Below are 18,884 nucleotides of genomic sequence, written 5' to 3' on the forward strand. Positions count from 1 at the left end.
TGATTTACACCAGTTGAGGATCTGGTTGTCTTTGCTGGTCTCTGCTCAGTCCTGGGGGTACTTAGCAAGGTTTGTGACAGCCCCCTGTCCTCCCATCTCCCCTTCCCTCCAGGCATGCCCCTGGGACCTTCCTCACTGCGAGCGTCAGAGCGGGGAGGTGTTTGCAGCCCACCACTCAAGGCCAGGTTCCCCTGGGACTGTTGGTGGGGTTACCTTGGTGCTGGGTGGCAGGGGAGATCTCGGGCTGGGGGTCCTGTAGGAAGCAGCTGCTTCTCTCGGGAGCTGGTTCATACAGAGCATGTTTTTTAGAGGGCCCACTCCATTTTGGAGCCTTCTCCCTTCTCCCCATCAGGTCATGCTGGCCTGTCTGCCTGGCAGCAAGCTGGAAGGAAGCTGGCTAACTGCCTAATCATGAGCACTGTCATGACAACAGATCTTTGCTATATATAGCATCTCCCCCTGGCTGGGAACTGGGCAAAGATGGGGAAACCAGTGCGGGAACCAAGTCACAGCCCAGGCTTTTGTCTCAGTCCTAGAACTCCAAACACTCACCTTTTAAAGGACACTTGGAGGAGAACTGGAGAGTTTTTTATCTTATTCTGGGTGGCAAGCTGGGCAGGGAATCAAGGCTGAGAAGAAAACAAGTCACATTCCAAGAAGCTGGTGGCATGATGTAGAAAGGAGCATAGCTTTTCAAGCCAGTATCACCCAAGATCAGGCTGGCAGAGAGTGGCACAGCACATCTGGATGAGATGTAGGGCAGGTACACACGGCTGAGGCTGACTCCCAGTAAGGTGACACTGAGTGCCCTGCAATGGGTTTCCCCATTCGGGGGCAAAGGGGAATGACTGCAAGACAGCAGCTTTTGGAGCCTCTGCTAAAACTGCTCCTGGTCATGGGGCCGCATTCAAGTTTGTACAGTTTCTTGAGTGGCAGATGAAGTCTGGGAACAAGGGGAGAAGATGACAGCAGCTGTGCAAGTGCACTTTTCCCCAAAACTCATTTTAAGTGCAAATCAGCATAAAAGGGCAAGCCCAGTTGTTTTCAGTTCATGTAACCTAATGCCTGATTTCCTTTTATGCAGTGAACAATTTCTCCTTCTCTGTCTCTCTCTATTTGGGTTTTCTAACTAGAAATGCAATTGCAGTCTTACACGGGCACTTTGTAAGAGCATCCTGCGCTCACATAAACAAGGGATGTAACAGCAGGAGGCAGAATCGCCTTACATTATCTCATTAAGATACTTCTGTAGGAATGCTGCTGCTAACATAAACTCATTATTGGATGGAAGAGCAGCAGCGATTGTTTTCACATGGATGGATCCAAGCCCAAGCGATCAGTTAATTGTTTCTGTACTCTTAACTGGATTCTTAAGTATTTTTTTGAATGTTGCCTCAGACCTAAATAACCATGTGCTACATTTATATGGTAGCTTTTGCTCTGTTCCAGTAGACCACTGAAAAATGTGCCTTTAGTGGATTCAGTTGATTAATAGCAGTGATCAGCTATCTGCTCTGACACAGCATACTGATACTGTGATGAGAGTATTCGTAGGAAGAGAGTGTTTCACAAGATCCATCCAAGAATGAGAATAATATTGGTGTTATTGGCTCTGAACAATCTGTGATGCTCCAAATAATCAAAGACATTGTGACCCATGTTTTACTCTCTCTCTGACTGTGCCTTTAGCAACATAAGCCTCCCTAACTGATCTGAATGTCAGCATGGAATTGACTCAGAGTCCACATTTATAAGTTTGGATTTTTTGTTTGTTTGTTTTTTTAAAAGGGTATATGATACCCTTTCACCATCTTCACAGCTAGAAAGTGGACTGTTTGTCTAACTTGGGGAGAATGACACTGACAGCCAAACGTTCTGCATAAAAAACTAACAGAACGTGCCAGCTAAGAGCATCGGGAGAAGCAAATTTCCCTTGGAAGTGTGAGCTGGGTGCCTGCAGCCATACTGATGACATGTTGATAGGGTCGCTCCATTCAGTAGCATGCAAAGAACTCATGGTGAAACATTAGTATGCTGAGAATAGGGGTAGACCTAAATAAGCCCTCCCCTATATTTGATCTTAACCCCCCCTGGGTACAGGGAAGCCAGTCCAGTGTCAGGTCTGAAGCGTGAAGTTGATCACATTTCCATATGATGGTTTGTAATAAAATGCTGCTTCAAACCTCTTTAAATCCTGCTTGTGATGGCAACAGAGTCGGTGCAGGGGCTCGTTAAACAACCACATAGGAGGGAACAGAAGGGGAAATGCTCAAGCTAAATTCCGAGCTCATTGGGGCAGCTGGACTTTTCCTTCACAACACATTAGACACTGATGGGTGAATGTCTCAGATCTGGAGTCATGTCTTAATTTTTAGATGATGTCCATCTCTATCTAGCAAGGGACAACATTAATAAAATCAGTGCACAATTCTCCCCTCATCAAAAGAGAAGGGAGGGGATGGCTATCAATCATCCCTGCCTCAGCAGAGAGCGTATGGCGTGGAGACAGGCTAACTGACTGATCTTCCTTGCTGTGTGTTCAGTCCTCATGAAGGACGTTTCCACTACAGACTGCAGGATGGTATGGACGTACTAGGCTAGTTTTAAACGTGCTAGCTAGCCCCATTTCTTGCCAGATGCTCTGCAGAGCTTCATCCTACTATTTCTACACTGCGACTTGTTTTCAGACTGGCTTTTCTCTCTCTTTCAGTGATGACATACCTAATGGCCAAAGCAGAGCTACCCAGGAGCCTTCTTGTAGTGTATTTTTTTCCCCTGGAAAATGCAGATTAATTGAAAACAAACATTTTGTCAAAACACACTGCTTTGGAAGAGCCTTCCAGTAAAATGAAGGGAGGGCTCTGAAGGAACTCTTCCTGCCACACAGGATCTTAAAGCTTCCTGCCAGCCAAGTTTCCATAGGAAATGTCTTCAACTCATGCCAGCTTACCCACCCAGCCCCAGGGTCTGCAGCTTTGCAGCAGCCCTATCATATGGATTAACCCAGAAATTTGAAGTCCAGTAGATCTGTCACATCTTACTGTGCAGGTGGTCCTGCATCCAGGCAGCCCTGACCTTGCAGGTGGCCAAGCCAGCCAGCTCCTTGGCTGTGTCTGCCTCCCACATTTAGTCTGGAAGCATCAGGGTCTCTGGTCCACGCCATCATAACCTACAGTCTTTCATAGCATCAGCAGCTTGAGAGTGACAGACGTGTTTCCCTGCTGCTTTGCACTGACCGACAGAAATGAGTCTGACCAGGCAGCTTCCCACCGCTGCTAGCAGAGTGCACGAGTCTTGTCAACTTGCAGCAGATGCTAGGGTCAAAGAAAGCACGTGGTGTTTTTGAAGACACAGTGTATCAATGTTTCTGAAACAAATATTCCAATTTATGTTTTGCAGAAAAATTGCACTATTAAAAAAAATTTTGTTTTCATTTCTGAATATAAAGTAAACCAAATAGCAGCATTCCAGTGCCACAGACATTGCAAGCTTTGACCAGCTATTGACAGAAGGAAAATCCACCCTGTACTGAGCAGGTGTCATTTTTCAGCTCCATCCCACCTTAACTATCTGAAGAATAACATTCAAGCACAGAGGTCAGTGGGGGGGAAAAAAAGCCCGCTCATGCTGGCCAGCTGAGCCGATAGCGTAGGCCATACATGGGTTTGGAATGAGGGGCATTAGACTCACAACCTCCCCAGTGCCAAGAAATACACAGCTAAAATTGGCAGCTCTGAGATGAGTAATGCACAAACATGGTCCAGGGCGTTGCAAGTGTTCAGGCACTTTCAGAGTATGTTGGGTAAATGAGTATCTGTTTCCATGGCATCAAAACAGCACAGAGATTATGCCGTGTCCCTTTGGCAGCTCTCTGATTCCAGTGCCTGGTTAATGTGAACAGTGCAGCAAAAGCACTCCTTGGCTCTAACATGGAGAGGCACAGCAAAGTGCCCCCTTCATCCGAAAGCGGTGCTCGTGGGGAAAGGCTGCATGATGCTGCTGGCACCCAGGCGAGCCCCAGACTGTGGACCACCAGCCACCCGCTCCAAGCACTGCCAGCTCTGCTCAAGCACAGCCATTGGGCAGGAGACAGAGGCCTTATGGTGTTTCTTCTGTGTAGTGAGATGGGAGGGTTTTTTGCAAGAAAACCATAAAGCTGTAGACCTTAGAAACATGCAGGATTCAGAGTACATTTTACATGGCACTGGAAGAACACTCAAGGTGTTGGGAGACTGTCCTTGTCCAGCAGCCTCTTAAGGAAACATCATTTACATGGGCTAGCCCATGCAAACCAGAATTGTTTAAAATGGAGTACACAGCTAGGTTCTCCCAAGCAGGGAAGGAGGACATGAGTAACTGTTTTACCTTGCATGGCTACTGAAACCAAAGGCAGAACAATTTATTATTCCTCTATTAAATATGCAAATCAAGTATGTTAACCATGAAATTACACCAATTAGTTGTGTCCCATTCCCTCAGTAAGATGCCACTCGTGATCTTGTTGCCATCATCTCAATGATGTCCTGCCAAGGATACGTGACTGGCTAGGGTCAAAGAGCCTTTGGCTGAGGGCTTGGAAAGCAATTTTCTGGTTTGCCTAGAGTCTGTTTGGAATCAGGCAACTGGACCTCTGGGCAACTGATGATCTCAGCATTTTATTTGGAGATAGCAAGCATGGGGAATACCTTGTGTCTTTAGTCACAGCATTTCACTGGAAACCCAAAGTTCTGTCTTTGTGAGATTTCCATGGGTAGTCCAGTGCCTGCTGGAAGTGGTGCTAGTGAACAGGTCCTCAGACTCCTCTGGAGAAGTGCAGTGAGTGGGCAAAGACAAGGCTTCTTGGAAGGCATTGCTGCCACCATTCAGATACAACCTGAAACCATTTCTAATGGTCACGAGAGGAAATCCACCAGTACTTGACTTTCTGATATCTCCCTTGAAATTTATTCTGAGTAAAATGTCCTTCTACACTACACTCACATCATGTATGTCATTGGTACTCCTTACCATGTTGTACTTCAGAGGAGACTAGTTTTGGGGTGGCCAAAAATGATTGTTTTACCTACAGTAAGGTTATTATGTGCCATAGGGTTCTTCAGCACAGAAGTTACTATTACGTGCAAGGTTTTATTACAATGCTATTCAAGATGTTACTACAATGCCCCTGGCACAAAGATGCATCCGATCTCCCTGCGTGCCTGCTGTATTTATTCAAGTGACCTTTGCAGCTGACAGCCTGCTGGGGTTTTCCACCAGGCAACCACACCCATCCTTTCTTCCTACCCTAAGATATTGCATGACTGATGCTTTACTGTACTATGTTTTGTAGGAACACTTTATCCTATTAAGGTACCGCTGAAAGCCAGATGTTCCGTTTCAGTAGGGACTCTCTTTTTTTTAAAACAAACATTTTTGAGCTGATGTTATTTTTATTTAGTTCTCTCTGTGAAACTTCCGAAGACAGATCTTTGCTTGGCAAAGATCATATCAGGGAATGAGGGAGAAATTGCCATCCATCTGTCACTGTCTACATATATACATATACACAAAGAATCTACTTGGAGAGCACTGCTGATGTTGCAAAGCTGAGTATTCATACGTTAGGAAATTGCTTTATTAAATTGCACTTGCAGTCCCACTCCAACTTTGTCACGTGATCATACACTCTTTTTCACGAGGTTGTCTGTGCTTTGGAGGGCTCTGGTGGACCTGATCAGGCAATGAATCGGGAGTCTGTGTTGTAGAAAGCTCTTGCCTGTAGAATTCCCTAGTCTTTTGTTGCAGAAGTCAAAAGGTGTATTGTAAACAAAATGGGACATGAGGAGGAGCGCACCTTCCCTGGCAGCTGGACTCCACGCCGGCCTCTGCCATAGATTTCCATTCTGAAGTGTGGTAAATCACTTCCACCAACTTTTGAAGTGGTCACTAATGCCCTGTTCTTAATTTTTGGGATTCCTCACATAAATCCCTGGAGACAGACTTATAGCCATGCTGAGCCCCTATAGCTCCAGTGAGAGTGAGCAGGAACAGTGCTTCAACCCAACCCCCTCAGCCAACCTTTCTGTCTGCTCAGAAAAATCAGGTCCAATGTGTTGAACACCAGGCACCCAAATTCACTGCAATCACTTTGTTCTTGGCCTTTCCATCAGTGAAATGAGGATAATACCTTCCTCTAACATCGTAAGAATGTCATGTTAATGTGGTTATAAGGTACTGAGTTGTAATAGTGTTGTGTACTCAGAGATGGGACTAATGAGCTCACATGCAACAAATATTTCTGCATTCAGCACAGAGTTTGAAAAGTATACAGTTAATAAAAGGAACATGCTTTCTCCGTAGGACCTCTCCTCAGGCAGCAATCCTGGTTTCTTTTATTCTTAGGATATTCCATATTTTGATACATTCAGAAGTCAAAAGATCAATAATTCTCAGCATACTCTAAAATTCCTGGTACTTAAAGCTCTAATACAGGCAAATGCTGAAATGAGCCATGGGACAGATTTTCCCATACTTACTAAGCAAGAGCCATTGATGTAAGGATTTCTCTCCCAGGCTAAAATCTGTCATTATTCTCCAGCACAAAGTTCATTTAGCAAATAAAAGGAGACCTGTGACCTTCATGTGTATGTGTTGGCTTGGATGGTTATCATGTCTAACTCACAAGTCTCGCCATTACAGTCACCTCATTTCTGTGTTATACAAGACTTGGTGGCTGTTAAAAAAGATACAAGTGTCTTGAGGTTACACTACCTGTAGGGGGGCCTAATAACAGTCTATTTGCTGAATCTGTAGATCATGGAAAATGAAAATAGAGAAAAATCTACTAAGTGACCTTATCCATTCCTTCAGCCCATAAAATATGGCTCCCTACAGTATTATATGCTGTTCATAGCTTTGTCCAGTTCAGTTTTAAATTGGATTTCTCTACTTTTCCTTAACAAATTATTCTATGGCATGAGTGGTAGGAAGTTTTTCCTGACCTTCAGCCTGTGGTTTTTTTCTCTGCTTAATTTCGTGTCATTACTTTGAATTTTGGCTGTGAAAACTGGAAGCATTTCAAGTTAGGAAAGTTTTAAGTGTCCCACATGAATGTAAGAGTTGACAAGTGTTTTAATAATAAGGAAGGTGAGGGAGGTGTCTGAAAGCACAGATCATGGCTCTCAGTGCTGAGATTTCATGAGTGTTAACTAGATAAAAAGAGAACTTGTGGAGTGCAATGAGCAGATCTGCTTCCAAGGTGGCCAGGCTAACTGGAATGTCTTTTTATCTTGCAGAAGATGAAGCCCATAGTCCAGAGAAGACGATCTACCCCTTCTGCCATTACTAAAGCTCTCAGCAAGTCAAAGTACCATTCCAGGTAGAGGAAATACCTTTCCGACTCCTTTTTCCACCTTTCTGGTTATACAGGCTGAAATTGAGCTGGTTTTCAAATTCATTTAATGGTGTCAAGGGCAATTTGTTTGTGGATAGATATGGAAGAGTTTCTTTTTTACTGGAATGGCATCATGGTCAGCAATAAAAGCTGAGGGAAAGGAGGAGGATGGGGGGGAAATTCACATTATGGCATTTGTCTTCCTAAGTAACCTCTACGTGTGCTGAGGCCCTGCTTCCCAGGCAGAGGCTGGACATCTGCCTGCTGATGGGAAATAGTGCATGAATTCCTCTTTTTTCCCCATCTTATTTTCTCCCCCTGTCCTGTTGGGAGGGAGTGAGAGAGCGGCTGGTGCGGGTCTAGCAGCCAGCTCAGGTCAACCCACCATGCAAGGCTAACTGGTTATTTTCAATGCAGATGATACTAGGTCTAGATATTTGATGCCTGTTATATCCAAATATAAATACACCCGGACAATATTGCACAGTGCAGAGACACCCAAGTAAAATCAGGTACGAGAAACAGCATGTAAGTTTCTGTAGTGTGGTTTCCCTGTTGACCTGGCTGGGATAAACAAGCTCTGACACTTGTGTCATTCAGCTCGGAGGGATATTGACAGTGCTGGCAGTGCAGACCTCACCAGCGAGGTCCAGAGAGCGGAGCTGGGACTGGCTGGTAGAGCAACCTTCCTCCATCCCTTGCAGAGCCATTCCCTGCCATCAGGGCATGAAATGCTCTATACAGTCCAAGCTGGACTGAGTAGCAGAGCTTCCATCTCTTCCTGACAGCTCTCCTGGCTTTTCTCTCATGTGCCCTGATGCCCGTCTGCCAATTGACTTAGCAGACTTGAAGGTATGGGCCTGTTCAGAGCTTGCATGTGGCATATTGTGACCCTGTGCTCTCACACTCAGTCTCCGGGTAAGGAGAAGACCTACTTTCCTGAGTTGTCAGCCTGGAGTTTTTTCCCAAAATTTGCTTTCAGCTGGAAGCCCACACTGTCTCCCTTTTGCCTGGTAGCGTAGCCAGTGCAGGGAGGCCAGTGTGCTCCTGCCAGGTGGGAGCAATGAGCCCCAGCTCACAGACAAAGTCCAGGGGACTCTTTTCCTGAGATGCAGTGACCAGGTCGCTCATCATCACTCTCTCTCTCTCTCTCTCTCTCTCTCTCTCTGTCTTGATGCTGGGAGGCCATTCCTCCTGAAGGAATAAGAGATTTTCCTTAAATATATGTATTTATGTGTGTACATATGTATACATATATACGTGTGTGTGTGTGTGTTTTTTTAAATATATATATGTAAATATATCTCCCCTATGCTTGCAAACAGCAGAAAAAGCTCTATCCTTCCCCCTCTTGCTGGGCTGCAAGTGAGACAAGCTTCCTTGTGTGGTTCCGGCTGAACAGTCAATGAGTGTTTGGCTGATGGATTTGTTGCTGCTTAGTCTGCCCTCTCACCCGTCACAGGGAGTGGTATGAGAAGCAGAAACAGAGATGCCCTAAGAAAAGAAAGAGCTGATGCCACAGAAAGGACAGACAGAAGCAGCTGTGGGAGGGAAGCTGCCCAGTGCAGACCAGTACGTGGGGACTCCTCTCCCAGCAGTGGCTGGGGGTGAGGAGCACAACTGGGAGGTGTCAGAGGACTGGGGTGCAGAGAGGCCCTGTGTGGGCCTGCCCATGTTCTGCAAAGGCCCACCAGTTTGCGCGAGAGCACAGTTGTCCCCATCCTCTCAGCTCTGACTGCCGTGAAGGGCTGTGGTTTAGTTTAATTAACGGGAAGGAGGCCGTAAGCTGTCCCCAGCTGATCAGGTCTGGACAGAGCTGTTGCAGGCAGGGGAAGTCCAGGCAGCAGCGCTGCACTGACCACAGGTCCTGTCATGGGAGCAGGCAGGGGCAGGCAGAGGAGGGACAAGGTGCACCAGGAAGGTGCAGCAGGATGCAGGACGCAGGCTGGTGTGGTATTCACCGCCTCGCATACTGGGACTGCAGTGGCATCGTCCCGGAGGAGCATCCTGGTGTTCCACCCCAGGACGTCCCTGCTCAGCCACCCCCTGGGGACTCGCCACCGGGGACCTCTCTGGCCCTTGCTCCATCTGCTGGACCACCGGCAGGAGGGCTGGCCCTGCAATTTGGCCGTGTTTCAGATGCAGACTGATCTGGGCGTGTGACAGGGCTGGGAGCTGCGACTGGGGATGGAGGGAGCGCTGGGAAGTCTGTCCATGCCCTGCCAGCGCTGTGTAGGGTGGCATCAGCTCAGGCCATTTGGTGGGAGAGCCACTGGATCTGGCCATCCTCCAGGACAGTCACATTCCTGTCAGATGACAGCAGCTTTCCCTTAATACCAGCTTGGTGGATTGGTTAAAAGTGGTGACCCTGACGTGAATAGCTCCCTCTTGCCTGCGACTCCAGAGCCATCCAGTGCTTTGCTGACCTGCTTTGCTCCTGCAGGTATAAAGCACCAGGAGTGTCAGCAGATAGAGTTAGGTACAAACATGACAGATGTGCAAATTTTTTGCTGAAATACCAAGTGCTAGCCATGAGCCGAGCTCCTTGGTTCTTTAGTGGGAGCTGAGCACTCTTCAACATCATCCCCTCTTCCTCCTGCAGCACCGTATAACTACTAGACAGAGATAAGGGGATGCCACGCTCCTTTCTGCCTTGCTCTGATAGCAATCTTATAAATAACATTTCCTGAGTGATTTGTTTAGTTTGATTTTTTTTTTCTTTGTAAGAAAGAGATGATAAAGCTGAACTGATTGACATTTTGATCTGGACCAGCCCTCCTGAAGAATATCCCTTTTATATCACACCATAGGTAACTGATGCATAGTACATCTTGCTTTTCCGAAACAAGTGTGTGGGGTCAGTCTTGTAGGATCATTTAAAATAAAGGGCAGGACTGATTTTCATTTGGTTGTCTTTTGACCGAGTTATGTGGCTTCTTTGTCATTCCCCCCCCCCCACTTCTAAATTGCACTAAAAAAAGTAAAGAAGAGAAACAAATTCTTGACTTTATTTGGCTGGAGAATAGCCTCGTGAGGGAGTGAAGCTTTAAACATTTCTCATGATGGATTGCTATGGAGGGAGCTGGTACAATGCCATCTTTGCTTAGGCCACCAGAGTATTGGTGAGATTTTTTTGCTATCCTGCTGTTGTGTTTACAAAGCTGTGTAACTCCTCCAGCTTTAGGAAATCCACTGCTGAGCTTGTGTGATGGTGTAGCTCCCACTGCTCAATTGACGCACATGAAAGCTTTAAATATCAAGTGTAAAGGTGGTTTAGCTTCTCACTTGTAGAGGCAACAGATGCATAAGCCAAGAATTCACTTCTTGGTGGCTGTAGAGTGGTGAGGATGGAAGAGGGAATTTCTGCTTACAGGAGTGCGGGTGCTCCTGTGACTGGGGGATGATTTTAAAAAAGCAGCTAATGGCTAGCTTTAACCTCACTCCCATGAAATCAAAGGGGCCCAGTTATGAGGCCAGTGGAAATTGAGTTAGACTAACAATGTCAAAAATACTATCTTTAAAGTTCATGTGTTTTTTCATTTGTTTGTGTAGAGACTGCCCTCAGACTAGAGTAGTATTGCTGAGGGGTGGAGGGAAGGTAAGTATGTCTTCCACATGCATCCTTGCCTGCAGGCAAGATACACATTTTTGTCTATGTGTAGAGACAGGAGGATTTCTGTTGTTTTTCTAGCTACATAAATCTGAGGCCATGTTTCAGAGGTTAGCTAATTCAGTCAGAATCGGGCACACGAACACAGTCTCTGAACAAGGCTCAGCAAAGAACTATTGCTTGTTCATTCAGCACAACCCCACCAGTAGAGCAAGGGTAGGCCCATGAAATGACTGTGGGACCTGTTGTACTGCCAGCACTGCTGACGAGAGCCAGGAGCAGTGCTGAGAAGGTGCTCTGGGAGGGTGCTGAGAGACAAGTGGGGAGATGAGCGCTTGGTGGAGCTCTTCCAGCTGGGGAGAGCACAGAGAAAGGCTCTGGTTCAGTCCCCACGATGACTTGTTGACTGCAGTCAACATGCAAAGACCATCAGGGTTTTTTGGAAATGGTCAGCACGTATATCAATCTCAGTAGAAACAAGATGCTGGATTGCAGCCAGGCAAACCAGAATCAGATGTCTGGAATTAGATGACTACATGCAGTTCATTTTTTTTTGGTGTTGCAGCCCTTGCATTGACAAGCAGTTCGGTACAGATGGAAAACATGGGCAGAAGTGGCAGTTTCTCCCCATGCCAGGCTGAGTAGTGCCATGAGCCAGGGACTGCCATGGGGTTTCCATGTTCTTTTCAAGTCATAGCTCACAGGCATGTGCAGGAAATGAGTGTTTTACCTGAGTGAGAAATGTCTCAAAAATGAATATTTCAGCAGCTCAACCTCCTCAGATTTGGTGTAGGCATTTAGGCAGTTTTCCATCTGTCTGAGGCTGGTAAAATTAATTGGGCAGAGGCAGGCAAATGCAGTTCATAATTGAGAGCAATAGGGGCAGTGCTGGGAGAAGCGTGGGGCTATCTGGCTGTTCCAAAAGAGTCACCTGTGTCCAGTCATGAACCCTTGTGAGAAAAGCTGCTGACAAAGTCTTATGATTTTTCTTCGTCCTCCAGGGAAACAACCCTTTCCTCTTCCCATTCAGACAATGGGCTGCCAAGCGCGGTGTTCAGCAGCCCAGGCTCCACTTTCGTCCTCGATGAGCGAGTGCAGCTAACCGTGGGCCTGCAGACCCAGGAAAGACATTTGATCTTGTTCAGTGATGTGCTGGTCATCGCCAAGTCCAAGTAAGAGGAATTCACACTCACTCCTCCCCGGTATGTGCTGTTGAAGCTAGGCTCTGAGCTATTTGTGGAGCAGGCATCAAAACAACTCTTCTTTACAAATGTGGATCTAAAATGTGGCATCTCCCCCTTCCACCTCCAGAAATTCTTGGTATTAATGTTTCACTCCATTTTCCTGAAGGAAAAGGTTGTCTAATTGGTTTTGCCCTTTCCCTTATGTGGCTTCTTGAAGGAATGGCATGAGGGCAAGAGGCAGTAAGGACAGAAAACTGACTCCTGGTCTGGCTACTTCTGCCACACATAAATTAAGAGCTTAGGTGACTTCAGTTACTAGCATAGACGGTAATTAGCCTAAGTCACCATCTACCTGCACATGGTTCTAGTGAATCACATTGCCCTAAGCCACAGCTGCCCCGCTGCCGCCACCAACCCCAAAATCCACTTGCAGAACTTTCTTGTAGTGCCTCCACATGCCCAGACATTTAGTTTTGGGGGGCTTGTTGCTATCACTGCATCTGCATGACTGGAACGTGGCATGACCAGACTCTGGAGGTCTAGATGTTAGGATCAGGCCTAAGAAATCCATAATTTGAATTGCAGATCCTCCTCCAGCTTGAAGCTGAAAAAGCAGGTGCATCTGAGTGAAGTGTGGACCGGCACCTGTCTCAGCGAAGTGACAGAGAAAAAGATGGGTCCCGAGAATTCGTTTGTCATCGGCTGGCCTACCACCAACTATGTTGTCACCTTCAGGTATCCCATCAGACACCAGACCTCCCTCTGCAGCCTGGCAGCTGCCCAAGTCTCCCATGTGTCAAGCGAAACAATGACTGAGGCTATAGGGCCCTCAACTCTACTACAGCCCTTCTCCCCACTGAGTAGAGGACTTCAACTCACATTAGCCAGTGTGGTCAAAACTTAGATGTTGGGAGACAGACATCTTAGAAACATAATCTGCAGGTTGGTCCCTGAGAGCTTTTTAGAGGACCATCCCTTTCAAGTGTTGTTATAGCAAGGGCTAACCCTGCTGCAGAGCGTACTGGAACATCACAACCAAATCTGCCATAGCAAACCAGCTTGTGCCATCATATAACTTACAAGCAGGTTGTTTCAGCACCTGCCAGCAGCCGTTTCTGTAGGAGATTAGCCCTAGTTTGAGAATTTTTCATTATGAAGGACAGGTTAGTTATGTCAATGAAAAATGCCAGATGGCCTTGTGCCAGGATTAAATCTTTTATCCACTCCTAGTGTGGCATGGGCAGCTCCTGGGCAAACCTTCCTCCTGCCGTTGTCTGCCAGGATGTCCCAAGCCTACATCAACAGCCTATAAAGATGGAAAGGTTCTCCAAGATGGGTCTGCACAAACAGCACGGTCCAGAGCTTGCTTAGCCCTTGCTAACCCCAAAAATAGAAATGCAGGGGAACATGGAGCAGGCTAGAGAGTAGCCTATTCATGTCCAAATGCCATCTCAAAGGCTGTCCCAATGTTGTGCCTGAGCTAATAAGGCTCACCAAAAAGCAGGTGAGCTTTTTATTACCTGGAGCTCAGTCTAGCCTGGCTAAATTGAATCTAGAGCTGGTATATCCACAGGGAGCTCAGGTCACTGCTGGCTCAGGCATCTCTGCTTCATACTCCCTTTTGCAAAGCAGAGAGGTCAGCAGTCTTCTAGGGTCGCTTTGTCCTCAGGGGTTCTGTTGGCACAGCTAGGAAGGGCTGATCTGGCCTGATGCTTTTCCTTCTGTGGGGCAGCTGCCTTGGTGGAAAAAGAAATGGGAACCATACCATGGTTTCATACATGCAGTCTCATCATTTCCAAGGGTCAGGATGGTCTCTCCCGTGTGATGCATTCCTGGCCTTAGGACTCATGCTCTGACATACAAGCTGCCATTTGTGTCTTAGTCCAAACTCAACAGCAGTTCCGTTTCCCTCATGTCACTGAGACCTGGGTAACCCGTGTTGGCAGCAGAAGCTTCTAGGAATAACAGACATTGGGAAGGAAATAATAGGAGAAAGAAAATAGCAATTAAAGGTCACTGTAAAAATAATAAGGGCCCACAAGATGAGTTAACTCCAACATCACAGAAAGATATTTGTCCCTTGTCTGAACACTTGCCAGCCTGGGCAGGAAATGTAGTCCAGTTTGGTGCTGGTATTTTTTTGTTATTATTATTTTTGTTATTTGTTAAAATAGGACAGAAGCAGGAAAGGATTGTGCTTTTGTTCCAGGGCTTTGCAGGAAGGAACTTTGACTTACAGCTATATATAAATGAAACTGGGTAGAGTTTCCAAAGGCTGTTACCCTCTCAGCACTTGTTTGATGATCTGCCTCCCTTTTTATCTTCAGCTCAGCTGACGTGAAGGAACGATGGCTGTCAGCATTACTGTGGTAAGTGACCCTCCATTCATCCTCCTCCTGGGTGGTTCCTCTACAGTCCTCAGAGAAGTTTGTCATGCTAGGTGTCAAATTGCCCTCTGATTTTCAGCACATTAAGTGTTTAGCTACTGTTTGAAAAATCCACCTTTGAAACCTGAACGTAGAAGTCCCTGGGTGAAAGCAAAATTGGTGTTGACAGTGCAGAAAAGATGAAATCCACTAGAACATAACATTGTTGGAGCACCGTTTTTCCTTTGGAGCTGGAGGTTGGCTTTGCTAATCACTATGGAAATGTCACAAGTGTTCCTGATTCTTCAGATGGTTTTTGATTCGAACTAAAGTTTGTATTTCGTGGCATCTAGAGGCTACAGTTGTTTCTTTTTCATGTTATGTTTTTATATGTTGTTTCCACTAACATCCAGGCAGAAGTGTTTGTATAGGTACAGAGAAGGGAAGAAGTGTCTTGATTCATGGAGAACAGTGATGATCCTAAGGATTCTGGAAGGTGTTAAGCTAGACCCATCTATCTGCACTAAAGTACTGCCATGTGGGGTTTTGCTAGTCTGGGGCCTCAAAAAAAGATAAAGAAGCCAGTAACAGCATGTGACCACACTATGAATATTGCATGTTATTGTTATTGTCGTAATTAATCTGTATTTATTATAGTACCAAGAAGCAGGTCCCTTGGACCTCTTGGATCCAAATCTTAGGGTCATTCTCAAGTTTGGTTGGCAAATTATATTCCCTCCCCTTTTCTTTGACTTTCAGGCATATCAATGAGGTAAAGCAGAATGAGTATCTGAAGAATCTAACCCTTCAGATCTTTGTGCTGGATGCTGACAACTGTTCTTCTGTAAGTAAAGCTAAGAACCTGCTCATCAGACCAGCACTACATGGAGGTCTGTGGGATAGGGGCGGGAAGGCAGGGCTGTGGTGCTGCTGCTGCTATCCCTGTTTAAAATTCAAGTTCTACCTGAAAAGGCTTTAGAGGGTGTGCATCTGGGCAGCTGCATCCTTCCCACTGGAAGCTGACTCAGAGAGTTTGGTTTGGGAAATCAGGAGGTAGCCACACCCTCACCAAAGAACAGTTAATTCTTAAGATTATTCTTGGCGTCTGGCTTCTTTCCTCTTTTCCTTCTGCTTCACTTCATAACTGGTGATGGTTTGTGGTTGAGTGCCCAGTCATTCCTATTTTCAGTGCAATAAGTTGAGGATATTGATGATGAAAGAGTCACTGGTGTGTTCTCCTGAATTAATTTACTGGAATGTGTCCCAGTCTCTTCATATTAATAGCATACATTTCTAAGCTTCATGCCAAGCTTGGTGGGTCACATTTACGTCCTGGGGACTCTTTCCTCAGAGAACAACCCCAGACACTCATGGTTTATTAGCATTGTGGCATGCTCACCCTTTGGAGTGACAGTGGCACTACCATCAGTCAAATACTGATGTGATCAAATACAGCATCTGAACACCACCCAGTTCCTGTGATTTTTACTGGACGAAATCTTTGGATGGTATAATAAACCTGTGATAGAAGAAGTAGCAGAGAACAGTTTTCACAATGTATAGCCGTTACCCTTAACAATGATTCCAGTGTAGTTCGAATTAGTACAACTCTTCTAACCATGAACATTTAATAAAGACAGTCAATAGGCATATGAGTGACATTTTCCCCATATTTTAAAGCTACAAGAAACTGCAACCAAACTTCATGCCTTCTTATTAGCTGCCTGTATTTTCTCGGTTTTCCTTTCCAGACTACTGCAGTCAATGTGTCCAATGTGGAAACAGCAGAGAGTGTGATGAAGAAGACCCTTCTACAGCTTGGACTTCCTGTAAGTGGCTGTCCTGGTTTCAGCAGGGATAGAGTTAACCGGGTGGGGGGGAGTGAGCCAGCGGCTGCGTGGTGTTTAGTTGCTGACTGAGGTTAAACCACGACAGTGGCAGTTGCATAGCCTGCAAGATCTTAGCTAAGGAAACTGGCAACGTCTGGTTTACAGGGCACTGCAGATGTGGAGAAGACTAGATTTGCTGTAGCTAACCAGTAAGGCATTAATACTCTCTGGTCTACAAGATGAAGCAATCTATTTGTGTGGGTGCCAAGTATTAGAAACATAGACATGCTTACATGCCTACATTAAATTCAAACCTTGTATAATAAAGGCCTTTGGATTTCAGAGGACTTCAATGCTTGCAATCCAGCATTAGGATTGAGCCAAGCTTGTCAAAGGATTATTAATATAGCCATGAAATACTGAACAAATCAGTGATGTTATCAGATGAGCCTTGCCCATTGCAGTGGTCCAGCCTTTCCCATTACAGTGTTTAACAGGTAGCTTTGACAGTGTTCCAGTAGTTTAATACCAAGGAAGGTTGTGGAACATATTGCTAAAATAGGCTGGGAAACCATCATGTGGGTTTACATCCTGCTGGCTCTCAATCTTTTCTTCTCCTGAACCTTTCCCCTTCCACTCTGTATCAGACAGACTGATACAGAGCACCATCCCTCCCAGCCGTGCGGCTGTCCTGGAGATAGCCGTGCACGTCCGGCTCCTTGGCCTGTTCAGCCGTTATCTCTGTCTGTTGCTTTCTGAGTGGAGTGCAGCCTTGTGGACCCTTAGCCTGGCCCCCTTCACCTAATATTTTTCTCTTCTCTGTTCCTCAACCACCAGGGCAGGACAAGTGAACACCACCTCTGGGTGATCTCAGGAAAAGATGACCCTGCTTACCCTCTCATTGGTAAGAGCTCTCCCATTTTCCCTCAATTCTAGCACCACAGGAACAAGTGATAAATGATGCTGGTGTGTATGGCAGAGGAACATCTCAAACATTGCACTCTTCACTTAAAAAAGCAATTGTAGGGGGACTGTTGCTGATGTGAGATGTGACATCAAGCTGATGTGAGATGTCACCTGGCTTTTATGGTCTCAGGATCCACGTTTAATCAACACATGGTCACATCTTTGAAGATCTTCACACTTACTTTTCCAAGCAAATCTGTGCATTTCTGGATGGGAGCCCACGACACTTCAGCAGATGCTCCAAATAAACAGGATATTTTCAGGCTGGCCTAAGAAGTTCTTTCTATGCAGCAGATGTGATGGAAGGGTAGGACATGCCTCAAAGCCCAGTCCCATCCCTGTGGCTGCTGGTATGAGCTTGCAGGGCTTCATGCTTGGAGGCTGGTCACCCTCTCCTGCTCAGCTTTGCAGGCTTCCTGTCCTCACAGGCAGTGCATGTGGTCTGGGGCCAACTCAGCCCTCATGGCCTTACTGCTAGGTCGGAGTGAGGTAGCACTGACAGTCCTGACAGACAGCATGTACTTGCACTAAGGAGCCCACCATTTAGATCTAGCCAGAGAGGAAGCAAGGAAATACACTGATTTACCCAGCATCTAAACCAAATTAGATGCATTTAAACTGCTGCTTGCTTCTCTGACAGATGTATCAATGGTGCAGCCGCTGCTCAGACTGTTTTGCCCTATAGCATACTGCTTAGTTATGCTGAACGAGTAATCTCCGCATTAACTCTTAATTGTGTTTTCAGTGATAACCCAATAAATACATCCCCAGGCTCTCCAAGGAAGTTTATGCATGTTAGTTTATTAAAGCGATCTTGCTCCAAAGACCATGTTGTTGTAGTAAGACTATCATTCTGGGGCTCATTAGACTGCACATGTTTAAACACTGTGGGTGTTTATTGGTGTTTTCCAAGTCGTCATGGCACATGCTTACTTTTTGTATCCATCCAATACATACTAGACTGTCATAGTAAGCTAACTCCTGCACAGAGCAATGCTTACAGTATTTTGTTAGTACAGTGGGGCCCATAAGCCTATTAATAAGGGCTTAAACCCAGTTAATAGTGCTTTGTTGCATAATGTTCTGGAGAGCTGCTAATGAAGAGTGGCTGGCCAGGTTTAACTGGATGAACTTATTTGTAAAGCGATGATCATATATGCATAGATGTGCCCTGGCCTCTTTAGTCCACAAGTGGAGGTTTTGAGCAACGTTGCTTAGAGGCCCAGCTGCAGTGGGAGCCATTGGATGTGGGTGCTTCCTCCTGCCCAGATTTGGAGCTGTTTTCACATAGCTCTGCATCTTTGCTTGCTCTTTACACACCTCTTTGCTCAACAGGGCATGAGCATCCTTTCAGCATCGCATTGAACTGTCTCCGGGACTCTGCTGACCAGCAACATGGAACCAACAATGACACCCTCCTGGCTGATGGGACAGAGACTTCCTTCCTTGATCAGCTCCCAAAGGAAAAACAGTGTCAGTTTGTCCTGAAACCCAGGCTCCAAGCTCCAGTGCAGCTGAGGAGAGGTAGGGACTGCAGGAATGTGTTATGACCAGGCA

The 18,884-nt window shown here is 46.1% G+C and overlaps 1 protein-coding gene across 1 annotated transcript in view; it reads left to right on the plus strand.

Moving 5' to 3' along the window:
• Window positions 1-18,884, plus strand: part of LOC103925543 (rho GTPase-activating protein 20-like) — a 33,093-nt gene that overhangs the window by 7,262 nt on the left and 6,947 nt on the right. Inside the window, exons 2-9 of the mRNA XM_009334272.1 lie at window positions 7,275-7,357; window positions 11,984-12,154; window positions 12,752-12,901; window positions 14,494-14,535; window positions 15,292-15,376; window positions 16,284-16,361; window positions 17,199-17,265; window positions 18,663-18,851. Coding sequence (XP_009332547.1) covers window positions 7,278-7,357; window positions 11,984-12,154; window positions 12,752-12,901; window positions 14,494-14,535; window positions 15,292-15,376; window positions 16,284-16,361; window positions 17,199-17,265; window positions 18,663-18,851 — 862 coding nt within the window. The 5' untranslated portion in view covers window positions 7,275-7,277. The remainder of the gene's footprint in view (window positions 1-7,274; window positions 7,358-11,983; window positions 12,155-12,751; window positions 12,902-14,493; window positions 14,536-15,291; window positions 15,377-16,283; window positions 16,362-17,198; window positions 17,266-18,662; window positions 18,852-18,884) is intronic.

Source organism: Pygoscelis adeliae, unplaced genomic scaffold, assembly GCF_000699105.1.
Source record: "Pygoscelis adeliae isolate BGI_AS28 unplaced genomic scaffold, ASM69910v1 Scaffold191, whole genome shotgun sequence".
NCBI classification, from domain to species: domain Eukaryota; kingdom Metazoa; phylum Chordata; class Aves; order Sphenisciformes; family Spheniscidae; genus Pygoscelis; species Pygoscelis adeliae.